The following is a 27,047-nucleotide window of genomic DNA, read 5'->3' as shown; positions in this document are numbered from 1 at the left end:
AAGGCGGTGGTTTCCAACCTTTTTTGTCTCGTGACCTCATTTTAACATCATAATTTTCGGGCGACCCCAGACATTTTTTTTTTGCTAAAATTAATTTGTTTTTGATCATGTAATAGTTTGCTATACTATGTTGCAAATAAACGGTAATTTTAGAGAACATTTAGTCTATATAATGTAGGGCTGTGCAATTAATCAAAATTCGATTACGATTTCGATTATTACATGCAACGATTACAAAAATTATGTAATCGAGAAAAAACGATTATTAATTTTGAGTTGTTTTAATTCACGCGCACGCAAGCTCCCATGAGCTGCTCTGCCCCGCCCCCGTCTAAGCTACAGCTGCCAGCTAGCCGGCAGGTAGAGGTAAGATCTTAAGCCCAAGCCCGAGTCCGAGCCCGACCTGACCCGAATTTCGGGCCGGGTCGGGCCTAAAATGTCAGTCATTACGTTCGGGTCGGGTCGGGTCGGGCCGGGCTTCTCTCTCGCTGGCCGTGAGTAGTTTTGGCCACGAGAGACCGTGGTCCGCAAAAAAACAGAAGTCGCCTCATCACAACACGTACTGTACTAAACTCTTGCAATGACAATTCAAAGAACTCCTTCCTGTCTCTGTCTATTATCCACCCGTCATTGTTCTTCTTTGTCTCTCTGCCTCTCTCTCTCTCTTAAAGTGCCGCGCTAGATTCTTAAGGACGTACTGCTGCTGTGGTTTATGGGCCAATTTTCAACCCGTCAAAATGACGGACGGCCTTAAATTTTTCCCGTCAACTCTTAAAAAAATCCGTCAATGATGGAAAATTGTCGGTTAATGTAACCTCTGCAGACACAGAAATATAAAAGATGTAAATGTTTATACAGTCTTGTTTAACTTAGATTTCGTTACAAAAGACAGGCTTTAATTTGTTATCATAAATCACCCCTCCTCCTCCCGAGTCCTCACAAATAAAATATGAAATTTCGGGTTTGCTTCGGGCTCGGGCCTGCAAATCAAGTTAATTGGTCGGGCTCGGGCTGGGTCGGGCTTTAATACCCGCGGGCCTGGGTCGGGTCGGGCTGGATTTTTTAGGCCCGATCTTACCTCTACCGGCAGGTCCACCCCAAGAGGAAAGTTGTACCTAGTGAACTGGAAAAATGGCAAGAGAATCACAGCAGAAGTGCTTGGTAAACAAAAAAGGCAAGTCAGATTCAATTGTATGGAATCACTTTGGGTTTGATGAAGAAGACGAAGAGCAAAAACACATCACGTGCAAAAAGTGTTTGGTAGTTGTGTCCGCACCGACCGCTGACACAACAAACCTTTGTAACCATCTGAAGTTTAACCACCGCCACTGTTATCATAATCTTATGAAAAACTAAAACACATAAAAACAACTTCGTCCGCAATGCAATCTTCAGTCTCCGAATCTCTTTACGCTGTAACTCCCGTATTAACCTAACCTAACCTGTATAACCCTAACGTACGTATTCTAGATGGCTGATGTAAACAGAAAGCCTGAACTTAAACCTCACGATACGCCACTGAATTTACTATGTTTCATACTACATTGAACATACTTGAATTTATAATTTGCACTTTACGTGAGTTTTTTTTTTATTGCTACAGTTCTATGGCAAGTCTATAGCAGTTTAATTCCAGTGCACTATTTATTTACAAAAGGAAACACTTGAATTTACAGTACACTTATTTGCATTCAAAGATTTTTTTGTTTCGTACAAAAGTGAACATACTTTGTTTTAGTGGTTAAAAGCTTTATTTATGTTTAAAGAGTATATTTTACATTGTTTTGCAAGAGAAAAATAAACAACTTTAAGGTTAACAAATAATCGTTTTTAATAATCGTGATTTCAATTATTGCTAAAATAATCATGATTTTTTTTTTTCCTATAATCGAGCAGCCCTAATATAATGTATATCATTATGGACAGAGGCAGTAAAGCCAGGTGTAGATTACTGCACAAAGTGAGAATTTGATTTTCCTTGGTCAGGATATGTACAGTCAGTCCAGCTTGGACTTCCAAGGCTGACAATTAATACTGAACAAACAAGAACTCAAACTATGAATTATGAAAGAGCTGCAGCATCTGAAACTGACCACAATGAACATTTGACAGATAAACAGAACCACAGTGCTGCAGTTTCAGCTTCAGAGTCCGTCAAGTCTTTTATGGATTGGGACTGACCATATATTTATTATACTCACCATATATTTTTTATTAGTAATTTATTTATTTTTTAAAATTTTTATCAATTACAAGAAATTTCAGGCGACCCCAATTGAATTCCAGGCGACCCCTTGTGAGGTCCTGACCCCAAGGTTGAAAAACACTGCCTTAAGGTCTCACAATCTTCCTGTTTTTTGTTTTTTTCATTTGAGCAATTAAATTATGGTTAAAAACTGTGTCGTAATGCAAGCGCTATTGAACATGTACCAAATAAAATATTACTGAATATTGATTAGTTATGTCTTATTCTACTGCACTACAGCAAAAAGTAGTCCTTTACTGTAATGCATTACTTTTGTAACGCGTTACTCCCAACATTGCTGGGCATCTACTTGGAAAAGATTCTTTTTCTACCCGTGATATGAAAAGTCCTGAGCATGCCAACATGTTTTAGACGCATAAATGTGTTAGTAACATCTTTTACTGCTGAACATTGCCATGCCAGGTGTTGCTTTCGTCTTGATGATACATGTTGGTTTGATATCCTGAGGTAAACCCCAGCGCTGATAATAATAATTTCCCCAGAACTGTCTGAACTGAGTTTCCTCTTTGCGCCGTATGAACGTGGCCTGTACGGGGCGGGTGCCAGGAGGATTTTACTCACCGTGGACCCCGGAGATCGCATCTGTAATTTAAGATTTACATTTGTGCCACTTTACCTGGCGTTGCTTGAGCATTTGAGCAAGATGAGACATGACGCTCTTGTCAGTGAGTCTGACACCAGGTCTGATCTAACGCTAGTGGTTTGGTTTTACCAGCCTGTAGCGATTCAACTAGAAGAATACAGGGTTCCTACAGGTTTCTACAAGTTAAATTCAAGACTTTTTAGGATCTTTTTAAGACTATTTACAATAGAATTTAATGCTCATTTCACAGCCTATTTCATGGCCATACTGGCAAATATTTGTGACTCCTAGAATTTAGGAAAATGTATTTATTTACTCCAACGCCTTGATCCGAGTCATTTTTCAATTAGCGATAACTGGTTCCTAATTTTAATATAAATTACCAGGTGGGAATGGGTGGAACTTAGTCGACTAACGTTACTTTCTTTGCAGCTTGGGCATTTAACAAACACATTCAAACACAATACAGAAAACAAGTGTATGGCAGTATAACTTAAGACCTACCATATCAAATTTAATACCTTCTTAAAGACTTTTTTTAAGGTTTTAAATGCAAATTTGTGAATTCAAGACCTTTAAGACTTTTCAAGACCATGCAGGAACTCTAAGAATGGAATAAAAGAATATCTTTATTGCCATTGTAACAAGTACAATGAGATTTAAAGTCCCATCCAGTGTGTACATCAGATATCAAATCTACTACAAACATGCAAATAAAAGCAGCTAAAATAAACAGGTCAAACACAAGCATACGTTCTGTTATTGGAACTGATTCTATCTGTTATCTCTTATTCTTGGTGCAATAGTCTGTATTTCTTATATCTATATATCTTAGATTTGTTTTTGGTCATGTAATAGTTTGCTGTACTATGTTACAAATAAATATTAATTTTAGACATTTAGTCTATGTAATGTATATTATTATGGACAGAGGCAGTAAAGCCAGGTGTAGATTACTGCACAAAGTGAGAATTGGATTTTCCTTGGTCAGGATATGTACAGTCAGTCCAGCTTGGATTTACAGTTAATACTGAAGAAACAAGAACTCAAACTATGAATTATGAAAGAGCTGCAGCATCTGAAACCGACCACAATGAACATTTGACAGAGAAACAGAACCACAGTGCTTCAGTTTCAGACTCACAATTTGTCATGTCTTTTATGTGACTGTCTCTCTCAACTCACCATATATATTTTTATTAGTAAGTTTTTCTTAATTTTTATCAATTACTAGAAATTTCAGGCGACCCCACGTGAGGTCCCGACCCCAAGGTTGAAAAACACTGTGTTATATGTACTTGTGTCAGCAATAAAGGTTATTACCCCACCCCCCAAAGGGAGGGAAAGGGGTATTGTTTTTGGTTCATTTTGTTTGTTTGTTTGTTTGTTAGTTTGTTAATACTCTAGCATTAAAACTATTGGTTGAATTCATTCCAGATTGGGTTTATAGATCACCAGTGACCCAGAATAGATCTGATTACATTTTAGGGAAAGTAGGTCAAAGTTCAAATTTTGTATGAATTTGTAAAATCTTTTTTTTTTTCCCCCATTTACTTGTAATGGGTGAAATTTCAAATGTCTGTAGCAGCAAAACTATTGGTTGACTTCATACCAAATTGGGTTTATATATTGCCAGTGAACCAGAATAGATGTGGTTACATTTTGGGAAAAGTGTCTAAGTTCAAATTTTTAGGAATTTTTTACATCTTTTATTTTTTTTTCTCCTAATTTTGAAATTTCACATGTCTATAAAAACATAAATTTTGTTTCAATTTACTTCAGACTTGACAATTGATACACTGACATCAGCACATGCATAGACATGATGACATCAGCTGGATCGACGCCAAAAAATGCTACAATACGTGCGAGGGTCGGGGTTTGTTATGCCTGGAACCACTTGTTATATTCATATTAATAATATGATAATACATTTTATTTATAGGTGCCTTTCAGGACACTCAAGGTCACAGTACAAAATTGTTAAAATAAAACACAATTAAAATTACACACATACACACACATATGGTATTGTGATCACTTTGCTTTGTTTGTTTGTTTGTGTGTTTGTTAGCTAGCAAGATAACTCAAAAAGTTATGGATGGATTTTCATGAAATTTTCAGGAAATGTTGATACTGGCACAAGGAAGAAATGATTAAATTTTGGTGGTGATCGGGGGGGACAGATCTGTCTTGGTGGAGGTCTTCGCTCTCCGTATTGTTGAATTTATATTATATGTCTTATTACCTCTGCCAAGGAGGTTATGTTTTTGCCGGCGTTGGTTTGTCTGTTTGTCTGTCTGTGTCCAAGACAACTCAAAAAGTTATGGATGGATTTGGATGAAAATTTCAGGAAATATTGATACTGGCACGAGGAACAAATGATTAAATTTTGGTGGTGAATGGGTGGGGGGCACTGATCTGCCTTGGTGGAGGTCTGCGCTCTCCGAATGCTTCTAGTATTTAAATGTTTTGTTTATTTTTCGTCTGTTTTGACATTTGTATTCGAAATAAATGCATCAATCAATCAATCAATTAATCAATCAGTCAATCAATCAATCAATCAATCAATCAAACACACATATAAAACACATAGGTACATAAAATGGCTGCACATAAAAGCGACACTATGGAATTGAGTCAGCCTGTCTGAATAAATAAGTTTTAATCTGGGATTTGAAGGTGGTGACATTACTGCACTGACCCCTTATAAAACAGAACTCTAGAGGTTTATGTTGTGTGAATATGAAAGAACTAACTCATTTTCTATTTCTTTTTTTCTTTTTTCTTGCAGGGTGACGTCCAGCAGCTCCTGATCGTGGACGATGCCTCAGCGGCCTACGACTACTGTGAACACTATAGCCCAGACTGTGACACTCCCCTGGGTGAAACTGTACAGGCCCAGGAGCCTGAACTGGAGGTCAGCCAGCGTCGGAGGGTGGCTGCTTTATATAGCCGTCTGGTTTCCTAGCAGGTTTAATCGGATCAGCTTTAACCCGTCCTTTGTCTCCACATCCGTAGCCTTTCGATGCTTTAATAAGACACTTGTTTTCATAGCATTAGTCCCGTTCATTTGAATTGTTCGCAGGGTTTTAATGTATTATGCATTAGAGACATGGCTTTAATATTCTCATGTAATTTATTAGACCTTGGGAAGTCCCCTCTAGGGATCAGTTAAGTGCTTTAATAAGCGCACTTGGCTTGTTCGGTTATTGCAGTTCGGTTTACAGATCCGTTTCGGTGTGTGGCTAAGCTGCAGGCTTCGTTTTTTGGAAAGATCCTGGTGAACTCGTACGTGTTTTAACAGCTCTGCTCGGTTAAAACTTGACAAGAACACAAATAAAAGAGATTACAGTGGATGTATTAGTCACTAAAAGCATCTCAGAATAAACAAAAACAGACGTTTTATTAGGAAATCAATGGAGTTCCAAGCATTTAGATATTTTAGATCGCTTAGATTAGCGAGGAGATTGCAAAACTAAATGTGCATTATTATTATTATTATTATTATTATTATTATTATTATTGTTATTGTTATTAGATTTATCTGACTGCACACCTAATGCTGCTAATTTGGCGCTTTATAAATGAGCACAATACAGAACCTGCTATTAGTCTGAGTATGACAAATAAGATAAACTAAGATAAGATATATTTAGCTAAAATAAGACAAGATAAATTAAGCTAAAATAAATTAAGCTACGCTAAGCTCAGATAAGCTAAGATAAATTAAGATACAGTAAGATAAGATCAGATGAGATAAATCAAGATGAAATAGATAAGATACAATAAATCAAGATAAAATAAGCTAAGTTAAATTAAGATAAAAATAAGTAAAGATCGGATATATTAAGCTAAAATAAGCTAAGATAGGCTAAGATAAGATAAATGATGCTAAAATAAGCTAAGCGAGGATATGCTAAGATAAGATCAAATAAGCTAAGCTATGCTAAGCTAAGGTAAGATAAGATAAAAAAAAAATTAAGCTAAAACAACATAATATAAGCTAAATTAAGATAAAAAATAAGTTAAGATCAGATATATTAAACTAAAATAAGCTAAGCTAAGCTATGATAAGATAAGATAAGATAAGATAAAATAAGCTAAGCCATGCTAAACTAAGGTAAGATAAGATTTAAAAAATTAAGCTAAATTAAGATAAAAATAAGTTAAGATCAGATAAATTAACCTAAAATAAGCTAAGCTAGGCTAAGATAAAATGAGATTTGATAAGATAAGATAAACAAAGCTAAAATAAGCTAAGCTACGCTAAGATGATAAGACAAAAGAAGCTAAGCTATGCTAAGGTAAAGTAAGGTAAGATAAGATAAGTGAATCCACCATGGGTAAATTTCTCCATTCACAGCAGCAAATACAAAAATAAAGTGCAGGAAAAACAGAAAACAGAAAATATACACTTGTGAAATGTAAAATATAAAGAGAAAAAAAAAGTATTTATATAAACATAGTTTTAAATTTAAATACTGAACACATATTTATAATACATTTATACAACGTGCACAAAAAGCAGAACCTCAGTATTTTTGTGCATTCATGACAGGAGGTATAATTGATTAAATACACAAAGAATTTACAGTTGGAACTTCGAGAATGTTCTGTTTTGATTGGACAGGTAAGCAGAGAGGAAAGTGGATTTAGCGCTAATAGCATCTACATATCGACAGCGTTTCCATTTGGTAACAGAGCTAGTGTTCAGGTCTGATCAATATAAGGGGATTTTGTTCATTTATTCGTTTTTATTTTAAAGCGAGAGTAGTTTTTAGTCGGTCAACTCTGTCTCCCTCTCTTTCTCTCTTGTTTCCTTCGGACTTAAGGATGCGATGTAAGTCAATTAACCCTTTAACGGTTGACTTTTAGGTTTTGTCTTACACATAACGTGAGTTGAAAACGAGGCTAAGAAACAGCCGGTGGATTCGCTCTGATCAGTCCACGGAGTTTTTAGTCTTTTCAACCGTTGAAAGACAGATAATCGCAGCAGCTTCGTGCTTTTTTTTTTTTTTTACACCCGCCCATAAATCATAAATATGATTATGACGAGCGGGTGAGACTAATGCAGATACTAACCCAAAAAAATTCAGTTTGGAGTCTGAATCTGGTTTTTTAACCTCGTTTCACTGAAAACGCACGTTGCAATTAAATTCAGACTTCATCTCAGAAAAAAATTTTTAAAAAGTACATATTAAATCAACTTTTGCTTTCGCTACGTAGAAGTGCCAGAGAACTAAATAACACAACAAAGGTGCATTTTCTTTTCATTAGTGCCCTTTAATCTCGCTGACATTCGAAGTCCTGAAGCGTGCAATTTACATGCTTTGAGTGAGAAAGTTCCATTATCATATCCCTGGATGCAGCTGGTATTTTCGTCTCAGGTTTCCCTGTTGTTTTCGTAGTTTTATGAGCTTTTAAACATCTGTTTACACATTTGGAGGCCAAGACACACATGGACAGCTCCAGCACTTGTTTACACATTCACTCACCACATTTAGACAATTATCTGTTTTGGTGACACTTGGTTTTAATTATATGTTTTTTAAAAGAATCACACTTTTGGTAATATTATTCTGATTTGTAATATTAATCATGCATTATAGCACATGACAGTATTACATAGTCAGGGTGGAATGCCATTTTAGGAGTATAAATGCACCTTTTTGTAGCAGTTTTCAGTTCTGTTGCACAAAACAACACTTTTAAGATTTAATACAGACTGCACTTTTTATTTATTTATTTATTTATTTATTTATTTAATTAAATTATTCAGTATTTCTCATTATTTTTGTAGAATCATGTTTGTTTCAATATTATTATGACTTCTAATGTAATTTTTGAAGTGTGTCATGTATTATAACACATGACAATATTACACAGTCAGGGTGTAATGCCATTTTAGGAGAAAAAAAATGCACTTTTTTGTAACAGTTTTCAGTTGTGTTGCACAAACAATGCTTTTAAGATTTAATACCGAGTGCACTTTTTCATATTTTTTTAAATTATTATTAAAAAAAATAAATAAAATCATGCTTTAGCCAATATTATTATGACTTGTAATGTAATTTTTTGAAGTGTGTCATGTATTATAACACATGACAATATTACACAGTCAGGGTGTAATGCCATTTTAGGAGTATAAATGCACCTTTTTGTAACAGTTTTCAGTTCTGTTGCACAAAACAACACTTTTAAGATTTAATACAGACTGCACTTTTTATTTATTTATTTTTTTTAAATTATTCAGTATTTCTTATTATTTTTATAGAATCCTGCTTGTTTCAATATTATTACGACTTCTAATGTAATTTTTGAAGTGTGGCATGTATTATAACACATGACAATATTACATAGTTAGGGTCTAATGTGATTTTAGGAATAAAAATGCACTTTTTTGTAACAGTTTTCAGTTGTGTTGCACAAACAACGCTTTTAAGGTTGAATACAGACTTCTTACATTTAAAAAAATATATATATTTTTTAACAATCATGTTTTTATTAATACTATTATGATTTGTAATATATTTTTTGAAGTATATCACACATTATAACACATGACAATATTACATAGTCGGGATGTAATGCCATTTTTTAGAAGTGAAATTGCAACAGTTTTCAGTTCTGTTGCATAAACAACGCTTTTAAGATTGAATACAGACTGCACTTTTTACATTTTTTGTCTTAAAAAATATTAGTGATTTTTTTTTTTAAGAATCATGCTTTTATTGATACTATTATGAGTCATATATTTTTTTAAATATGCCATGTATTATAACACATGACAGTATAACATAGTCAGGGTGAAATGTGATTTTAGGAGTAAAAATACACTTTTTCTAACAGTTTTCAGTTCTGTTGCACAAACACTATACAGACTGCACTTAAAAAAAAAACAAAAAATAATATATTTAATTTTTTTAAAAATCATGCTTTTATTAATACTATTAGGATTTGTAATGTATTTTTTGAAGTATATCATGTATTATAACACATGATAATACTACATAGGGTGTAATGAGATTTTAGGAGTAAAAATGCACTTTTTCTAACAGTTTTCAGTTCTGTTGCACAAACAACTCTTTTAAGATTGAATACAGACTGCACTTTTTTCATTTTTTTCATTAAAAAAAAAAAAAAAAAAAAAAAATATATATATATATATATATATATATATATATATATATAAATTATTTTTTTTTAAGAATCATGCCTTTAGTAATACTATTATGATTTGTAATATATTTTTTGAAGCATGCCATGTATTATAACACATGACAATATTACATAGTCAGGGTGAAATGCAATTTTAGGAGTAAAAATGCACTTTTTCTTATAGTTTTCACTTTTGTTGCACAAACAACACTTTTAAGATTTAATACAGACTGCACTAAAAAAATATAGATTTTTTTAATAAAAAAAAAATCATGCTTTTATTAATACTATTAGGATTTGTAATGTATTTTTTGAAGTATATCATGTATTATAACACATGACAATACTACATAGTCAGGGTGTAATGAGATTTTAGGAGTAAAAATACACTTTTTCTAACAGTTTTCAGTTCTGTTGCACAAAAACAACGCTTTTTAGAGTTTCTCCAGACTGTGCTCTTTACTCTAATATCATATTGTATAACTTGGCTCTACATTTAGCACACTCAGGATGACATATGCGTTATATATCATCCTGCAGTTTGCATTTTGCATCCTTGATGCTAACGCTTACGCCTCTCTTCCTCCCTCTCTCTCTCTCTCTCCATCTCTCTAGTACACTGATGATTTAGATTACTCTCAGTTCTATGATTACTCTGAGGGAGCTACAGACATCATTCCAACCGATGAGTATCCAGAACCACAGGTAAATGAAAAAAGGAAGAGAGGGAAAAAAAAAAAAAAAAAAAAAACCCGATGTGTGTCCTGTAGTGTTCTGTTTTGTCATCCACCGCTGAGTTCGTCCTGCGTGCTGTCTCTGTGTCTTAATGTTATGTTTACATGCACAGCAGTACAGTAGATGAGCTCGAAACACACTTTAACCACGATGAATTGACAGATTGAGCCAAACACCTGGGTGTCCTGAGCTGGCGATAGTTTGGTTTTTGTGAGGCGGAGTCTGGAGTGTGCATGTAAACAGAGTTACTGTGTCAGTCCTCTTTTGTGTCTGTATTACGAGGCTGCTTCCTCTGCTTACTGGGAGAATGCCGTCTGCTTTTAGGGCTGTTTTTGCATTCCAGCATGTCTTTAAACTATTGTGTACATCATGTAAAAATCAGCGACATTGCACATTTATTGAAACTGCAGTAAAAGCAATATAACCTCCATGGCTTTTTTTTTTTTTTTTTTTGTCCTAATGCAGGGATGTCAAACTCATTTTAGTTCAGGTTCCACACACTGCAAAAAAAAATCTAAATCTTACCAAGTGTATTTTTTCTCATTTCTAGTCAAAATATCTCATCACACTTAAAATAAGACATAATCACTAAAAAAGTAGCTATTCAGTGAGATATAAGAACGTATTTTTAGACAATAGATCTGGGAAATCACCAAATCTTATCAAGATAATTTTCACTTGTTCCATTGGCAGATTTTTTTTGCTTAATTCAAGTTTTTTTTTTTTTTGCTTAATTTGACGTGAACATACATGCAGAAAGTGTATAATGTTTACAGATGACATGCCAGTTAAAAGTGGTATGATATTCCATTGTTGAAACAGTACTTTTCTACTTGCAATAGTCCCACATTGCTAAATCATAAACTGTTGAATATTGTCGGAAAGCTCGGGATCTCAGCTTTCCGATGCTGTTTGAATTTTGTGTATAGCGCAAATGGTTTAGGAGTTACAGTAATTTGAATGCCATAAAGTGCAAAATGTAGCATCGCACTGGAAAAAATCTAAATCTTACCAAGTGTATTTTTTCTCATTTCTAGTCAAAATATCTCATCACACTTAAAATAAGACATAATCACCTGAAGAGTAACTTATAAATAGTCGCTTTTCCATTGGACATCTGCACAAAACTTTACCGATATTTACTAAACGTCAGAAAAACAGAAGTGCATAATGTCGATTTTTCCACTAAATCACAAATGTGATGATTTGTTTATTTATTATTGCGAGATGACAAAGAGATTATTATTAGAGATTATAAAAGATTATTATTGCGAGATGTCAAAACATACCGCGACATGTTTCTTCTTCTTCTTCTTCGCTTGTTTTAACGTATGGCAACATCCGGTTTTTTAATTCACCTGATTCTAGTTGCGAAAAAAGGTCTTTCCATTGCAGTTTTGCGTGATACACCATTTGCGCTACGCCCGAAAAACCAACTCTTGCCAGCGCAAAAACTTTTAATCAAAAAATGAGACTTTTGGCGAAATTGTTGTTTTTCCATTTGGTAAATTTTTATGCGCAAGTTATATTTGCGCAATTTGAGGGTCAATGTTAAAGTGACTAGTGAGATATAGGAAGTTATTTTTAGACAATAGATCCTGAAAATCGTATATCAAGAAATCTTACCAAGATAATTTTCACTTGTTCCATTGGCAGATTTTTTTTGCGGGAATTAAACAAAAAAATCTTGAATTAAGCAAAATAAAAAATCTGCTAATGGAACAAGTGAAAATTATCTTGTAAGATTTCTAAAAATAAGTTCTTATATCTCACTGAAAAGTTACTCTTTAGGTGATTATGTCTTATTTTAAGTGTGATGAGATATTTGGACTAGAAATGAGAAAAATACACTTGGTAAGATTTAGATTTTTGCAGTGTATTGTTTGTAATTTGAGAAATCTTGATAAGTGCAATTTTCTTACTGCACTGGCAGATAATATAACTTGAAATAAGACATTTTAACCCAATAATGAGCATAATTTTCTTATTTTATACAGTTTTTTTTTGCAGTGTACCAGCTCATGAGTTCACTTTCTTCTATTGCACATCACTTTACACCATGATATGTCTTTGCTGTGCATGATGAGATATTTTGACTAGAAATGAGAAAAATACACTTGGTAAGATTTAGAATTTTTCCGATACAATTCAGCCCAATATGATCTCAAGTGGGCCGGACCAGTAAAATAATAGCAGTGAAAAAGTAAAATTACATTACGAAAATGTTTACATCTCAGTGTATCCTGAATAACACGAACAACTAAGAACAACCTGAAATTTCTTAAGAAAAATAAGTACAATTTGACTAATATTATGCCTCTGTTTATCATTTATACATGCATTAGAACACAAAACATTTAGTAAATGGCAGAGTATTGTTATCAATTGCACTTATTATTCTTAACTCTTTAAAACCTGACATGCCATCGCTGACACAGCCTGCACATATGCAGTTTAGATGGCTGTAATTCTGTCACTATTTGTGGAATTGTAAAAATTCTAACGATTTCTGAAACCTTAGACGTTGTGCTCTATAGAATTTATTGGGTCATTAGGGTAATTTCCCTCACGTCTGTACTAGAAGCCGTTTTAACAGAATTATAACATGCTGTAAATTGTAAATAACTGCTAGATTTTGAAAGATCTGGGAAAAAAGTGCTTTTGGAAAATTGGGCAAACGGACTCACTAACAGCATGTTTTCTAACTTTTTTATAGTCAAAATAAGAAAAAAAAAAGTCCAGGCGGATCATTTTAGGCTAAGGTTTAAAGGGGTCATAGTTTACTAAACCCACTTTTATTAGTCTTTATTAGTCTTTAGTTCATTTATTTGGACCCTAATAGTTCATAAAGTTTGAATTTGAACCCTCCAGGTACTGCAAAGCTATCTTTATATTCATTCCAGCAAAAATGGAGCGGATTTCTACAACCTATTTTAATTCCTTCTTAATTTGTTAAGTTTTATAACTAGTTATGTCACGACATTTGCACACGTAAGGTCAAGACTTCCAACAAACATTTCTCCAAGTACGACACAATTGTTTATCAGCAGCAGCGGTTGTAGTAAAAACTGAAAATATGTCCAAACTTGGAGCCCATTCCCTAAAATGTTCAGTTGTTGGTTGAACTGGACAGAGCAGCACAGCCAACAACCTGGAGGGGGCGGGGCCTGAAGTGGCTCATGTGCATTTAAAGGGCCAGCTCTCCAAACCACCTTTCTGGTGTCATTACTCAGAAACAGGGTTGAAGATGGACCTGTGGAGTTGAATTAATGAAGAATTCAGACCCAAGCAGAGCATTTACAGTTTATGGAGACCACAGGGAAATGTGGGAAAATGTGTAATTCCATTTAAAAAAGCAAAATATCACTCCTTTAAAGGGTAAAGACATTTCAGGTTGTTCATATTTGTTCAGATTATTCCCATTTTTTGTGAAAGGATAGTTTCTAAAAGTAAACATTTTATGTAATTAAACTTTTTTTTTTTTTACACTAATTATCCATTATTTATAGGTTATTATGAGTATTGTACTTGTCTGACCCATTTTAGATCATCTTAGTCTGTATGTGGAACCTGAACTAATGTGATTCTGGCATCCTTGATTGTTAATATCGTCAGTATTTATGCATTTCACAAATTCATCCAACCCTTGGACCCTTTGGCAGGCTGGTTTTGGCCCACGGGCTGCATACTTGACACCCCTGTTCTAATGCAATAGCTCTAAAGAGTTGCTGAAAGGCAAATCCTCTGTGTTATGTTTGTGCATCTGTCCCAGATTGATCAATATAAATGTTCTAATTCTCTTGTATGTCACATGAAAGACCCAGTCCTTGATTGTTGTGCAGCGTCTTTTTCTTCCCAACTGTCTCGTAAATATGAAGGTTTTATGTCAGGATTCCAGCGCAGCCTTCGTAGGTGGCATTCATGGGCAGAATTTAAACCGCCACGCACACAAACTTACAGCAGCTGCTACTGGAAAAAAGACCACATCGGCATCGGACAAAGGGTGGAGAAGAACCTGCACATCGGTCACGGACTGGGCTTTTAACCCATAAAGACCCAGTGTGACTTTTCTGGCAGTTCCCAAATGATTGTTTGTATATTTTTAACTTTTCTTAAGTGATTTATCACCATTTATTCTAATATTATGCCCAGTATTTTTTGCATTCTTCAGCGAAAATCAGGTATTTTCCTATATTTAATATACAGATCATGATTGACGTTTATAAAAGCTGAAATTAAAGTTGAATATTATTGTATCAAAAACTGAAAATGGTGGAAAAAGTGACGTTTTCAGTAAAATCTATCATTAACCGAACATAAACTATTGATCCAAGTCTGTGGGTTTTACTGGCGAATCAATGTCGTAGAAGATGATGGTGTTTCCATGGCAACTACGGAGCCTCTGAGCGTCCAAATGGGTCATATCTGAGGACCATGAAAAGATGACAAACTGCATTTTACACCAATTATTTACATGCATTGATAAGATTAATGGATCGACAGTTAATTAACATTTTACATCAGTACATGATTTTGGTCGCCAGTGGATGTTTGGGTCTTTATGGGTTAAACCATTTCCACTTCTAAATGTTCTATGTTTGTCTTGGTGCTCTTTGTCGCTTTGTCGCAACCTCTTCCAGAGAACGAAACGTAGTGTCTCCATGAAAAAGAAGAGGACCAGAAAGTCCCTTAGTAAAACTAAGGCCAAACCTTTAAAGTTCTTGGCTGCCAAAAAATCACCAGCTAAAAAGTTTCCCGCTAAGAAGAAGCAACAGATGCGTGGTTACCAGGCCACAGCGCCGGCACGACCCAGAGGAAATTTTAGGGTAAACGTTTACGTAAAAAAAAAAAAAAAAAGAAAAGACCGAACCCCATCAAGATCTTCCTGCTTTTAATTAATTTGGAGAGGAAAATCTGTGATGGTTGAAGGAGCGCTCCCTAACCTCCTCTGTGTAGAAGTAGTAGAGTCTGTAGCCGGCTTGACAGGACCCCCCCCCCCCCCCCCCCCCCCCTTTAGCGAATAACCGCTGTTCTCAGCCTGTGTGTTAACCCTCGCTTTATTCTTCTGTCCTTTTTTCAACATGACTCAGCTAAACAATGTAGAAGGAGATTACAATACAGACATTGACTACGGAACTGTAGATGGTACTCAAACTCAGTCCCCCTTTGCCACGAACGGACCCGCTGAGGTAATTCTCTTCTTCATTCTATCTGTTTTTATCAATTGTTATTAGCCGTTAACGGGAAATGTGAGCCAGAAGATTTTACCCGAGGATGCAACTGGTATGACAGGACTAAGGCCCAATCCCATTTCACTCCTTGGCCCCTCCCCCTTAGCCCTACCCCTCCACTTTGCGCGTTCGAAACTGAGATTTTTCAGGACCTCACCACAAACGGAGAGGGGTGTGCGAAATTTCCCATAATTCTGATTGAATCATTGGCAAAATGGAGGCCAACACAGCAAAAAAGTGTAGCATTGCGACGAAAAAAACCCCCACACAAATGTATATATTTTCTTCGTAAATAACTTAACCCTTTATAGGTCACTCATAGAAATACTCTGAAATTCAAAATTGTAACCTCAGTGTGTTATTGGAGGACATCATAAGACTTTATTGCTTTTGCGAAATTTTTCAAAATTTTTATTGTTATGTAGAAAATCAAGGTCAATGAAGTTACTTTATTTGGTTCCTTTCCCATAAGTGGCAAAAAAATCCCTCCAAGAAGTATATATACTATATGAAATACAAGAAAAATACATGTAATATGAAAGAAACATGTATTTTAGAACATTAGACCAACATAAGTTGCAAAAGTGCTTTGTTCGAATCGGAACCCACTCTGAACTACTGACCTCTTCTGCTAATTTATTCTTCAAACTAGAAATACTCCTAAATTCAAAATTTTAAGCTTAGGTTGTTATTTCAGGACATAACAAGACTTAACTACCATTGTGAAATATTGCAATTTTTTTTATTGTCATGTAGAAAATCAAGGTCAATGAAGTTACCATATTTGGTTCCCTTACCCGTTACGCTCAGTGTTCTCGCAGAGGTGGACCTCACAGACCCTGTAGACCACATTGGACCTGAGATTGTTGACTCACTGTAACGGTTGCTGTCACTGTCTTCTAATGTATGTGGAAGTTACCAAAAGTAGTCACTTGCCCAATAAGAGGTTAAGCCTTTATAGGACACGCATAGAAATACTCTGAAATTCAAAATTACAGCTATAGCGTGTTATTGGAGGACATAAGACTTTGTTACTTTTGCAAAATTTTTCAAAAAATTGTATTATGTAGAAAATCAAGGCGAATGAAATTACCATATTTGGTTCCTTACCCATGAGTGGCAAAAAAAAAAATCGAAGAAGTATATGTAAAAAATACGATACATGTAAGATGAAAGGAACATTTAGTTTCTAACATTAGACCAACATCAGTGCTGATCCAGACCCCTGTCCACATCCACATGATCCCTTTGAACATCCTTCCTTACATTAGTACCATTACGTCATGGTACTTAACACAGCAGGTCAAGGTCAGTGAAGTTACCATATTTGGTCCCTTACCCGTTACACTCACTGTTCATGCAGAGGTGGACCTTGTAGACCCTGTAGACCACATTGAACCTGAAATTGTTGACTCACTGTCCTCACTGGAACTGTTGCTGACACTGTCTTGTAAAATACACGGAAGTTACCAAAAATAGTAATTTGCCCGATAAAGCTGTGGCACCAAAAGTACTGAAGTCACAACAAAAGTCTGTTAAAAATATTTATATTGTGGACTTAGCTAAACAAATACAAGTTTATTTGCTCAACTTGAATTGTCCAAAAATGTGACTTCGGTACTTCTAGCACCAGGGTCTTCAGTTTGATCAATTTAATGTCGTTTCAATGTTTTATAGACCGCTTGTTTATGACAAACATAGCAAAAAGTTGAATGGGTCTTCTATTTGGAGTATTGCTGCCTTTGATAGCCGCAAAAAGATGCCCGAAGCCCATGCAACAGAGACGCAAACAAAGTTGTTGCATCTTTTTATGACGCCATCGATGACTGAACAGATCTCGAAGGGTCGTCTCATTTCTTGCAACTCCGTTTCAAGGGGTAGCGCCAAGGGGTAGGGGTGAAAATGCGAACTGGGATTGGACCTAAGACACAACCATTCGTATGAAATGATGTGTCTTTAAACCACTTTGGTTTGTGTGAAAGTGGTCATTTTAGGTGTTTATTTAGCCGCATATACCCTGTTGTAGTCATTTTATTAGCTTGGTTTTGTAGTTCTGCTATTTACCTCCAATAAGCTATGATTAACTACGCTCAAATTACCCCCAAAGCCTCAACGTGGATGTGATTACACCAATATTTGATATAATTTGGCAATGTGAGAACCCTGCCAATAATAACTGTATAATTACATCCATGTTTGCGAAGCTAAAGCCGACGTGCTCACAGTTTGGAAGCAAAAACTAGTGTAATTATGCCAAGTGATTGTGGTTGTCGTACTTGTGCCAAGATGAACTCAAAGGTGGTTTTTTTTTTTTTGGTTGTTTTTTTTTTCACATCTTGGTGCCCTTTGTATGTCTACACAACCACAATCCAATAATCATTTTAACATCTGCGTAAATTTCAGGCAAATTTCTTCGATTTCAGCCTCTTTTTAGTCATACACAAGTGTCATATCTGAACGTATGATGAAAAGAAGGCTGAGATCTGTCCTGACATGTAGGATTAACGGCCTTGTAACTGTCAAAGTGTTGATTTTTTTAAGTCGTAATGGCAACACGTTATACATTCATGTTTATCATCACATGCATTACTGACTGAAGATCTTTTTTAAGTATTTTCTGTCAAGATAATTAAGATTGTTGTTGGGTTTTTTTTTTTTTTTTTTCCAGAATAAATAATGCTGGGGTGTCGAACTCGTTTCCGTTCAGGGGCCACATTCAGCCCAATTTGACCTCAAGTGGGCTAGACCAGTTAAATAATAGCATAGTAACCGAAAATAATGACAATTCTGATGTTTATCTTTATTTTAGTGCAAAAAAATAAAAATGAATTAAGAAGATATTTACATTTACAAACTATCCAATTAAAAATGATGTGAATAACCTGAAAAAAAAGAAATTTCTTAAGAAAAATAAGTGCAGTTTTAACAATATTATGCCTCAACGTGTCATTTATACATGTGCATTACAGATCTACAAAGGCACAAAACATTTAGTAACAGCAGAATATTGTTAAAGTTGCACATTTTCTTTATTTTTAATTCATAAAGTGTATCTGTTCTGCACTTGATGTTTTCTGCTTTCTATCTATGTGCACTGATGGTCTTTTTATCCTTTATAGAGCACTCATTGAAAGACTCTGAAATCCTAATTCTTACTTCCTCGTCGGTTGGCGTGACAACAGTCTCCCTCCTCTTGCCATAAAATATCTGAGCAACACTTGCTAAAAAGTAAACACGTACAAAAAACAACTATTATAATGTCATAAACTAATAAAAAGTCACTCATATTCATTATTTACAGCTTCAAAATTGCTATAAAATCTTTTAAAATCCAACATGCTTCTTGACCTCACTAAAGCACGGGATTGGCCCCATATTTAAAGTTTGTGGAAATTACCAAAAATAGTAATTTGCCCATAAAAGGTTAAAGGTTGCATACTGGATCAGAATTTTCCTTAATTGGTAACTTATGCAACTTGCTTAACTCATTGTTCATATTTTATTGTTTACCCTGTAAAGCGTGAACCATTAAATCATTGACAGAAAGTTCCAGTTCTATGAAACTGGAGCCTTTATTGGTACAACCCCCGATTTTTTTTTTTTTAAATATCAATTTCCATGTATGAGTTTCAATTTTGTATCATATTTGATACATCGGGTCTCAATGCTCAAACATTATTTTTGAACAAAAAAACAAAACAAAACAAAACATAATATAACACAAACATGTCTAACAAATTGGTAATTCCTTTTCAAAATTGGCAAAGGTCAGCCTTGTAGTGTCACTGGAAAGGCCTCTGGTGAATGAATTCCTCCCCCCTGGTGGATTATCTGTGTATTGCGTGTATCTAATTGTATACATCAGGTTTTTCAAGAAACAAAAATCACACTGATCATGTAGAGGGCTTCAAAACTCATGATCAAATATGATACGTTTGGCGTTATAGGGTTAAGGAATCATTTGTTCATGTGAATAATTTAAGATTGAATACATTTTTTTGCACTAAAACATAAAGAAAAATTTGGAGTTGTCATTATTCATAAGCATAATGTAATATTTTTTTTTCACATTAAACCAATAAGAAAATTTGGAGTCATTATTTAAAGGTTGTTAACACTGTTATTTTACTCGAGATCATATTAGAACCCGAACTAAAACAAGTTCGACACATTTGACCATTAATATTTTTGCAAATTCATCCTGTGGACCGGATTTGAACCTTTTGGCGGCCCACTTTTGGCCCACGGGCCTTATGTTTGACACATCTGGAATAACGTGTTGCCATTACTATTTTACCACTAATTCAGAATCTGCTTTTTAAGAATAAAAGTAGCTTATTTGCCTATTTTTTTGGCTTAACTAACATCCTTTGTTCCACTACTTTTACCGTCTTCACCCGGACAACATCTGACAGGCTGTGGAAGTGGAAGATGTTGTCGGTGAATACGTCACGGACGCCGCCGCTCCGGAGCCCACCGCTGTCCCAGAAACGGTGGGCCACGTGGACCCCGGCGCAGAAGCATATGACTTTAAGGAGTATGACCTAAAGGAGTATGACTTGGGCGAGGTTGACAACAGGGTGTATGATTACGGGGCGTATGATGAGTATGGCACGGCCCAGGTCAAACCCACGGCGGCCTACGACGATGAGGTCGGGCCCGGGGTCGCGGCTGAGACCGACATTAGCGAAAGCGCCGTAAGTATCCCCCCCTACACCCCCCACACCTGGCCTGGTGGGATGAGATATTGGTGGGGGGAGGGTGTGTGTGCATGGCCGATACGTGCTACGGACTCTGTGTTTTAAGGACTCACTTCGTCTTTCAGTGCACGCCTTCGTAGTCGGTTGCTTGGCATGAGAAATGTGTCATTTGGTGTGGAGTGTGGACTCAGTAAAAGCCTCTCCTGTCTTGCTGCTGTCTCACCGGAGTGCCATTTAACAATTGTAATCCTCAGAAATTCCACCCTGTTATGTCCTTTCCTTCAGTTCCTTTTAGTCCTCACCCTTTACCCCCACTGACGTGAACATTTACCCATTATCTGACCTTTTCAAACTACATTTCCTGCTTCGTCCTCTTGGTTATTGGTATCTTCTCCCCCCTCCCATCCCAAAACACACACAACAAGTGGTGCTAGACACAACAAACCCCGCCCCTCGCATGTATTGCATCTTATTTTGGCATCGATCCAGCTGATGTCATCGTGTCTATGCATGTACTGATGTCAGCATATCAGTTGTGTGCCAAATTTGTAGTAAATTGAAACAAAATCAATGTTTTTATAGATATGTGAAATTTTGCCCATTACACTGGGTTACAAAAAAATGTTTTTTGCAAGTTGCCTCGGTTTTTTTCAACTGAATTAGGACCATTTTGCACCGCTAAATCCAAAAATGACATCTGTTTTTCTCAGTCAGGTCAGGTTTTTTTTTTGCTAATTTGATTTTGAAAAATTTGATCTTCTCACAGAATATAATAATTAATACCAAAATAAGATTGGTAAGCACACTTTATGAAACTTGTGACTTGATTCCTGTTAGGTACAATGGTGTATTCAGCGCAGATGTAGCAGAATACATCAGGCTTATTTTTGCAAGATCTTCTAGTCGAAGCCATTTCATTCACCTGTAATATTAAAAAAAACATTAATCGTAAATTGGCAAAAGTAAAATCTTCAGAACTCGTTTATTGCAAGAAATATGAAAGAATTTTGTATCATATGATGTGAAAATGCCCATAAATGTAAGCAAGAATGTTAAAAAGCCAATATGTAGCATAGTTCAGAAAGTTGACCTGATTGAGCAAAATTAATGTGATTTTTGGATTCAGCACACCAAAATGATCCTAAATCAGCTCAAAAAACTTAAACAATAAATTTGTTGTTGACCAGTGTAATAAAGCATAAAACTAGGAAATACGATCCTGCATTTTGCTTGAATGCTAGATTATAAAACTGTATCATCCCTTTATTTCTCCCTTCATCTCTCATCAAATAGTCTAAATAATACTTCAAAATGATAATGTAATGACAGCATTGCTCCATTTCAAGCCCCCTTTAGTTCACTTTAGCCCTTGCAAACCCCCCTCCTCCCCTAATGATAGTAATATTTACCCATTTTTTGATGTTTTCAAACTACATTTTCTGCTTCGTACTCTTGGTTTTTGGTATCTTTTTGTATTCATATCACATCACAGCTTCCCCCAATCACATCCCAAAACACACATAAATGCTACCATTTATAATAAAGCATAAAAATAGAAAATACGATCCTGCATTTCACTTCATTTCTCCCCACTTTTCTCCCTCTATCTCTCATAAACCAGTCTAAATAATCCTGTATGTGAATGCTCTTACCTACACTGTAAAATGCCAATGTAATGACAGCATTGCTCCATTTCAAGCCCCCCCTGTTTTCGTCTCAGTATGACTAACATCCTGCCTGTTTTTGTCTCACTTTGTGATATCCGTGACTGATGTTCCGACAAAAACAACAGCAGCCGCGATCGATGTTGACCGAGTGATACCCGCGCAACCGATCACATCCGCACTTTTCTTTCTTTTTTCCGTGGTTGCTCATCATTGCTTTTCATTCCCCCTGTGTACTGTAGCCGCCGTGTGAAGAATGTCACCTCTTTGCACGCTTTGTAACTGCAGGTTGCCGGAGTCGGAGGAGGCTTCGGACAGAAGGGAGAAAAGGGCGAACCGGCTGTCATCGAACCTGTAAGACCGCAAAAAACGACGAAAATAACTAGATTTAAAGACGAATCTGTCATTTAAAAAAAAATTTTTTTAATAAAGAATACCACAGTCAAAGCGAGTTATCTTCCAGTTAGTGTTTCATCCTACTCTGTGAAAACACTGAGAGGTTGTGAAAGACCATGTTTATCTCTTTAGGGCATGCTGATTGAAGGACCACCAGGACCCCCCGGCCCAGCTGTGAGTACCTGCAAAACAGAAACTAGCTAACAAATCCTGCATTTTCTACTTTAGCTTAATTATTTCCCATGTAGGTGCTGTGATTCTGGTTGTTTGCTAATCTAAACTTTGCCTCTTGTAGGGTCTTCCAGGTCCCTCAGGCCTACAAGGACCCCCAGGCACTGCTGGAGATCCTGGTGACAGGGTGAGTCAATGATACCCAGATGAGGTTTTACCCTGAATATAGTTTATGGCAGTCGGGAACGTTTCAAACTCCTGCAAACTGATAGAAAACTGAACTAGAATTTGATTAATATTGTTGTTGATTATAGGAATTAGGTGGAAACAAATTAGCTGGAATACGTGAAAGATTGAGTTTATTTTTTATTTATTTTTTTAGGAATGGTTAAGTCAGAACGAGCGACCTTTAAAGTCAGTATTTCCTAAGATAAGACAACATGATTATTACATTTCTGCATTTAGTTCGAACCAAATCGTCCTGATTCGGTGCTCAACAGGTCGATTTTTTCGGCCAAACTCGTGCAAGTTTTTTGAGAAATGCAACACGAATGAACACACGCACCAGCTTTCATGGAAAAGGATGTTGGTTTTGGCCTGTGGACAGTCGTGTGGTTTACAGATGGACAAGCCTAGTCTATGTGCAGGAGGAGGAGGAGGAGGAGGAGCACATGTTAATCAAACTAACAAACAGCACACCTTCAGTATTTACAACTCCGTGTGTGTGTGTGTGTGTGTGTTCGTGTGTGGTAGGTTTGTGTTTCCTTACAATTTAATGCCACGTCCAGATTAAAAACTCATCCCTTACATGTTTTTTTTTTAACTCTTTAAAACCTGCCGCGTCAGCGCTGACACACCCTATGCACATATACAGTTTGGATGGATGTAACTCTTAGTCTGTTTGTGCATTTGGAAAAATTCCAACAGTTTCCGAAACCTGATATGTTGCGTTTTATAGGTTTTCTTGGCTCATTTTGGTAATTTCCCTCACGCCTGTACTAGAAGCAGGAGAAGCAGCCATGTATTATGTCATTACGATGCAGTGAATGAATGAATTTTTATTATTGTGTCCTAAATAAGAACATGCCCAGCCCTGACATGTGCTTATAAGACACCAGAAATCGAAACCAAACACCAAATACCAGACAACAGGCACAACAGATATAAACAGGACTAATTTAACAAACACATCTGCCACTTTTTCCAGGCTTTACAAACGAATAATGCAAATTTATATACATTTGAACGAAACAACCATTTCATCTTGTCATCGTCAGAGCTCCAGAACACATCAGGGTGCGAGATATAATATTGCAATTTTTTTTTTTTTACCTCATTATGTAATAACACCGCATTTTGTAATAAAATTCTTGAACACATTTTGTCATAAAATTTTGTCAGTAATGCTTAATTAGTGCAGCTTTTGTCTGTAGCTTACAAACACATTCTACATTATAACGAAGACAGTTACATTTGATTTAGCTTTGACCAATGATACGTCGGAGTAGTTTTTTTGTTTTTTTCAAATTAATTCTAATTAAAAAAGAATTTCGCAAACCAGAGGTGCTCATGGAGAGGGCATGAACTATAGGAAAAAAAAAAAAACAAAAAACAAAAATCCAGGCACTTACTTGATTGGAAAAATTAGAAATTGAAAAAAAGCTTTTATTTCATGACGGGTCTGTAGATTAGTCCATTTGTGTCGGCATTCGCTTTCTTCAGGATCTTTAGTTCTAATATGGAATTTTTGTTGAATTCTAATTAAGCTGGAATACTTAATGTTGTTCTGCTGGTATGATGTTTTGTTGTTTTTTTTTCCAATTAAGGCATCAATTTCAGTGGTTTTTCGATGGTTTATTACATAATGCACCAAATTATTACATTTTCTTAAAAAAATCAACAAATAAATCAGCTACACCTGCATTTTGTAATAACTGTTGCAATATGTAACAAGTTATTACAAAACACGTTCAAGAATTTTATCACAAAATGCGACAGGTTTTTACAAAATGTTATTACATAATGCAGTGAAATATTATTACATTATTGCATATTGCACCGTTGTTACATAATGCTGCACTACAAAAGCTATATTAGCAGTATTATAACATACAGTAAAATGTAAATTTATTTATTTATTTATTTTATTGGTTTATTTAATAGGGACCATGCATATTTATGAATGTTGTTGTATAAAAAATACACCCATGTAAGTATGCCAGAATTAGTAAAAATAACAATTTTTCATCCGCCAACAGCCACATTGACACGTCACTCGTTCGCTATAAATAAAAAAAAAAATACACATAATGATAATGACTTCCAGATTTTTAAAGTTCTAAATTCTCTGGAAAAATGAGCAAAAGGACTCACTCACAGCATATTTTCTAACCCTTTCTATAGTTAAAATAAGAAAAAAAAAAGTCCAAACAGACCATTTTAGGCTAATGATTGAAAGGGTGAAAGAACATCACAGCAAACGGATGCATCTACTTGTTTATTCTGCTTATGTTTTCATATTTACATCTTTATATACATTTTTATTCGATTCCAGCTGGCGCATAGGGACACGAGTCAAAGCCAGACATTATTTATTAACGTGTTTTCATATTCTTCTGAAGTTTAGATATATGCATCCCACGAGTGCAAGCAGGAGAAAACTTCCTGTCTTTTTTCCCCGTGTGATGCAACTGATTTAATAAGGTTGATTTGTTTATACTCAGTGTGTCGGTGTGTGTCGTCTGTCTTCCAGGGTCCTCCCGGTCGTCCTGGTCTGCCTGGTGCTGACGGTTTGCCAGGACCCCCTGGTACCATGCTGATGCTCCCAGTAAGTGTTCACAGTACGGCAGCAGGAGGTGTCTGCTTCTGCCCTTTAACCCCTTATAGACCACAGTGGCCTCAGTATTCCACTGTTTTTGTAATGAGCTGCTGTTCAACCCACGTCACCTGGTTTATCTAAGATCCCTGAGGTTCAAGGGTGGATTTCAACACCGCGTTTCTGTGACAGTGTTATTAATTTAATAGTTTTTGGATTGTTTTTGTTTAGTTTAGTTTGTTGACTGCAATAACTGATCAGTAGCATCATCAATAGAATAACATACAAACATAAGATTGGAAAATTTGTATAGTTCCTATTACGTCAATTATGCCTAAAGTCGCTAATTTGCATCATAGTTATTTTAGGTGCTATATGAGACCAAGTAAGTAAAGGTTTTGTTTTTTTTTATATTGAATAATTAGTTAAACTGGAAACAACATGATGAAACAACAGATTTCTTTTTTTTTTTTTTTTTAATGTGGTTTTTTTTTGTTATGGAATGTTCTTTGCAGTGTGCAGTGATTTTTTTCTTGTTTTTTTAATGGAATGTTCTTTGTAGTGGACAGTTTTTATCATTATTATCATTATCATTTATTTATTTATGTATGTTTGTATGTATGTATGTATGTATGTATTTATTTATTTATTTATTATTTTTTCATGTAATGTTCTTTGCAATGGACAGTTTAAAAATTATTATTATTATTATTATTAATAAATTTTTATATGGAATGTTCTTTGCATTGGACAGTTTTTAACAAATTATCTGTATTTATGTATTTATTTATTTATGTAATGTTCTTTGCAGCGGACAGCGTTTGTTTTATGCAATATTCTTTGCAGTGGACAGGTTTTTGTTTGTTTGTTTTTAATGTAATATTCTTTGCAGTGGACAGAGTTTTTTTTTTTTTTTTTTTTTTTTTTTACAGTTATTATTTTTTATTTTTTTATGTAATTTTTTTTTTTGTTGCTGCAGACAGCTGTTTTTTTTTTTTTTTTTTTTTTTATCATTATTGTTATTTATTTATTTTTTAATGTAATATCCTTTGCAGTGGACAGCATTTTCACATTTTTTGGGTAGAAACTGTGAAACTCTTGTCCCTTAAAAATCCATTACTGGGTCTCTGGAGGATAATTAAATGAAAATCCTTTCTCAGTTTAGTGTCTACATCCCAGTAACAACACAGATCCTTTTTTTTTCTATTACTGTAAATGAGTTTAGGAGTAATGGGTTAACATTCTGCTGCAGTGTTTTACCATTCCTCCCTGAAATCTACCGATGTATGCTCTGTTGACAGTTTACACCCTGTGAAATAATGGTG

The 27,047-nt window shown here is 35.3% G+C and overlaps 1 protein-coding gene across 1 annotated transcript in view; it reads left to right on the top strand.

Annotated features, from left to right (window-relative positions):
* col11a1a (collagen, type XI, alpha 1a) overlaps positions 1 to 27,047 on the top strand; it is a 281,120-nt gene that overhangs the window by 47,503 nt on the left and 206,570 nt on the right. The window contains 8 exon segments of the mRNA XM_030123523.1: positions 5,644 to 5,769; positions 10,626 to 10,715; positions 15,836 to 15,934; positions 20,392 to 20,673; positions 22,629 to 22,694; positions 22,869 to 22,910; positions 23,032 to 23,094; positions 25,660 to 25,734. Coding sequence (XP_029979383.1) covers positions 5,644 to 5,769; positions 10,626 to 10,715; positions 15,836 to 15,934; positions 20,392 to 20,673; positions 22,629 to 22,694; positions 22,869 to 22,910; positions 23,032 to 23,094; positions 25,660 to 25,734 — 843 coding nt within the window.

Source organism: Sphaeramia orbicularis, chromosome 20 (genome assembly GCF_902148855.1).
Source record: "Sphaeramia orbicularis chromosome 20, fSphaOr1.1, whole genome shotgun sequence".
Classification (NCBI taxonomy): domain Eukaryota; kingdom Metazoa; phylum Chordata; class Actinopteri; order Kurtiformes; family Apogonidae; genus Sphaeramia; species Sphaeramia orbicularis.
This window is presented reverse-complemented; position numbering and strand designations above follow the sequence as displayed.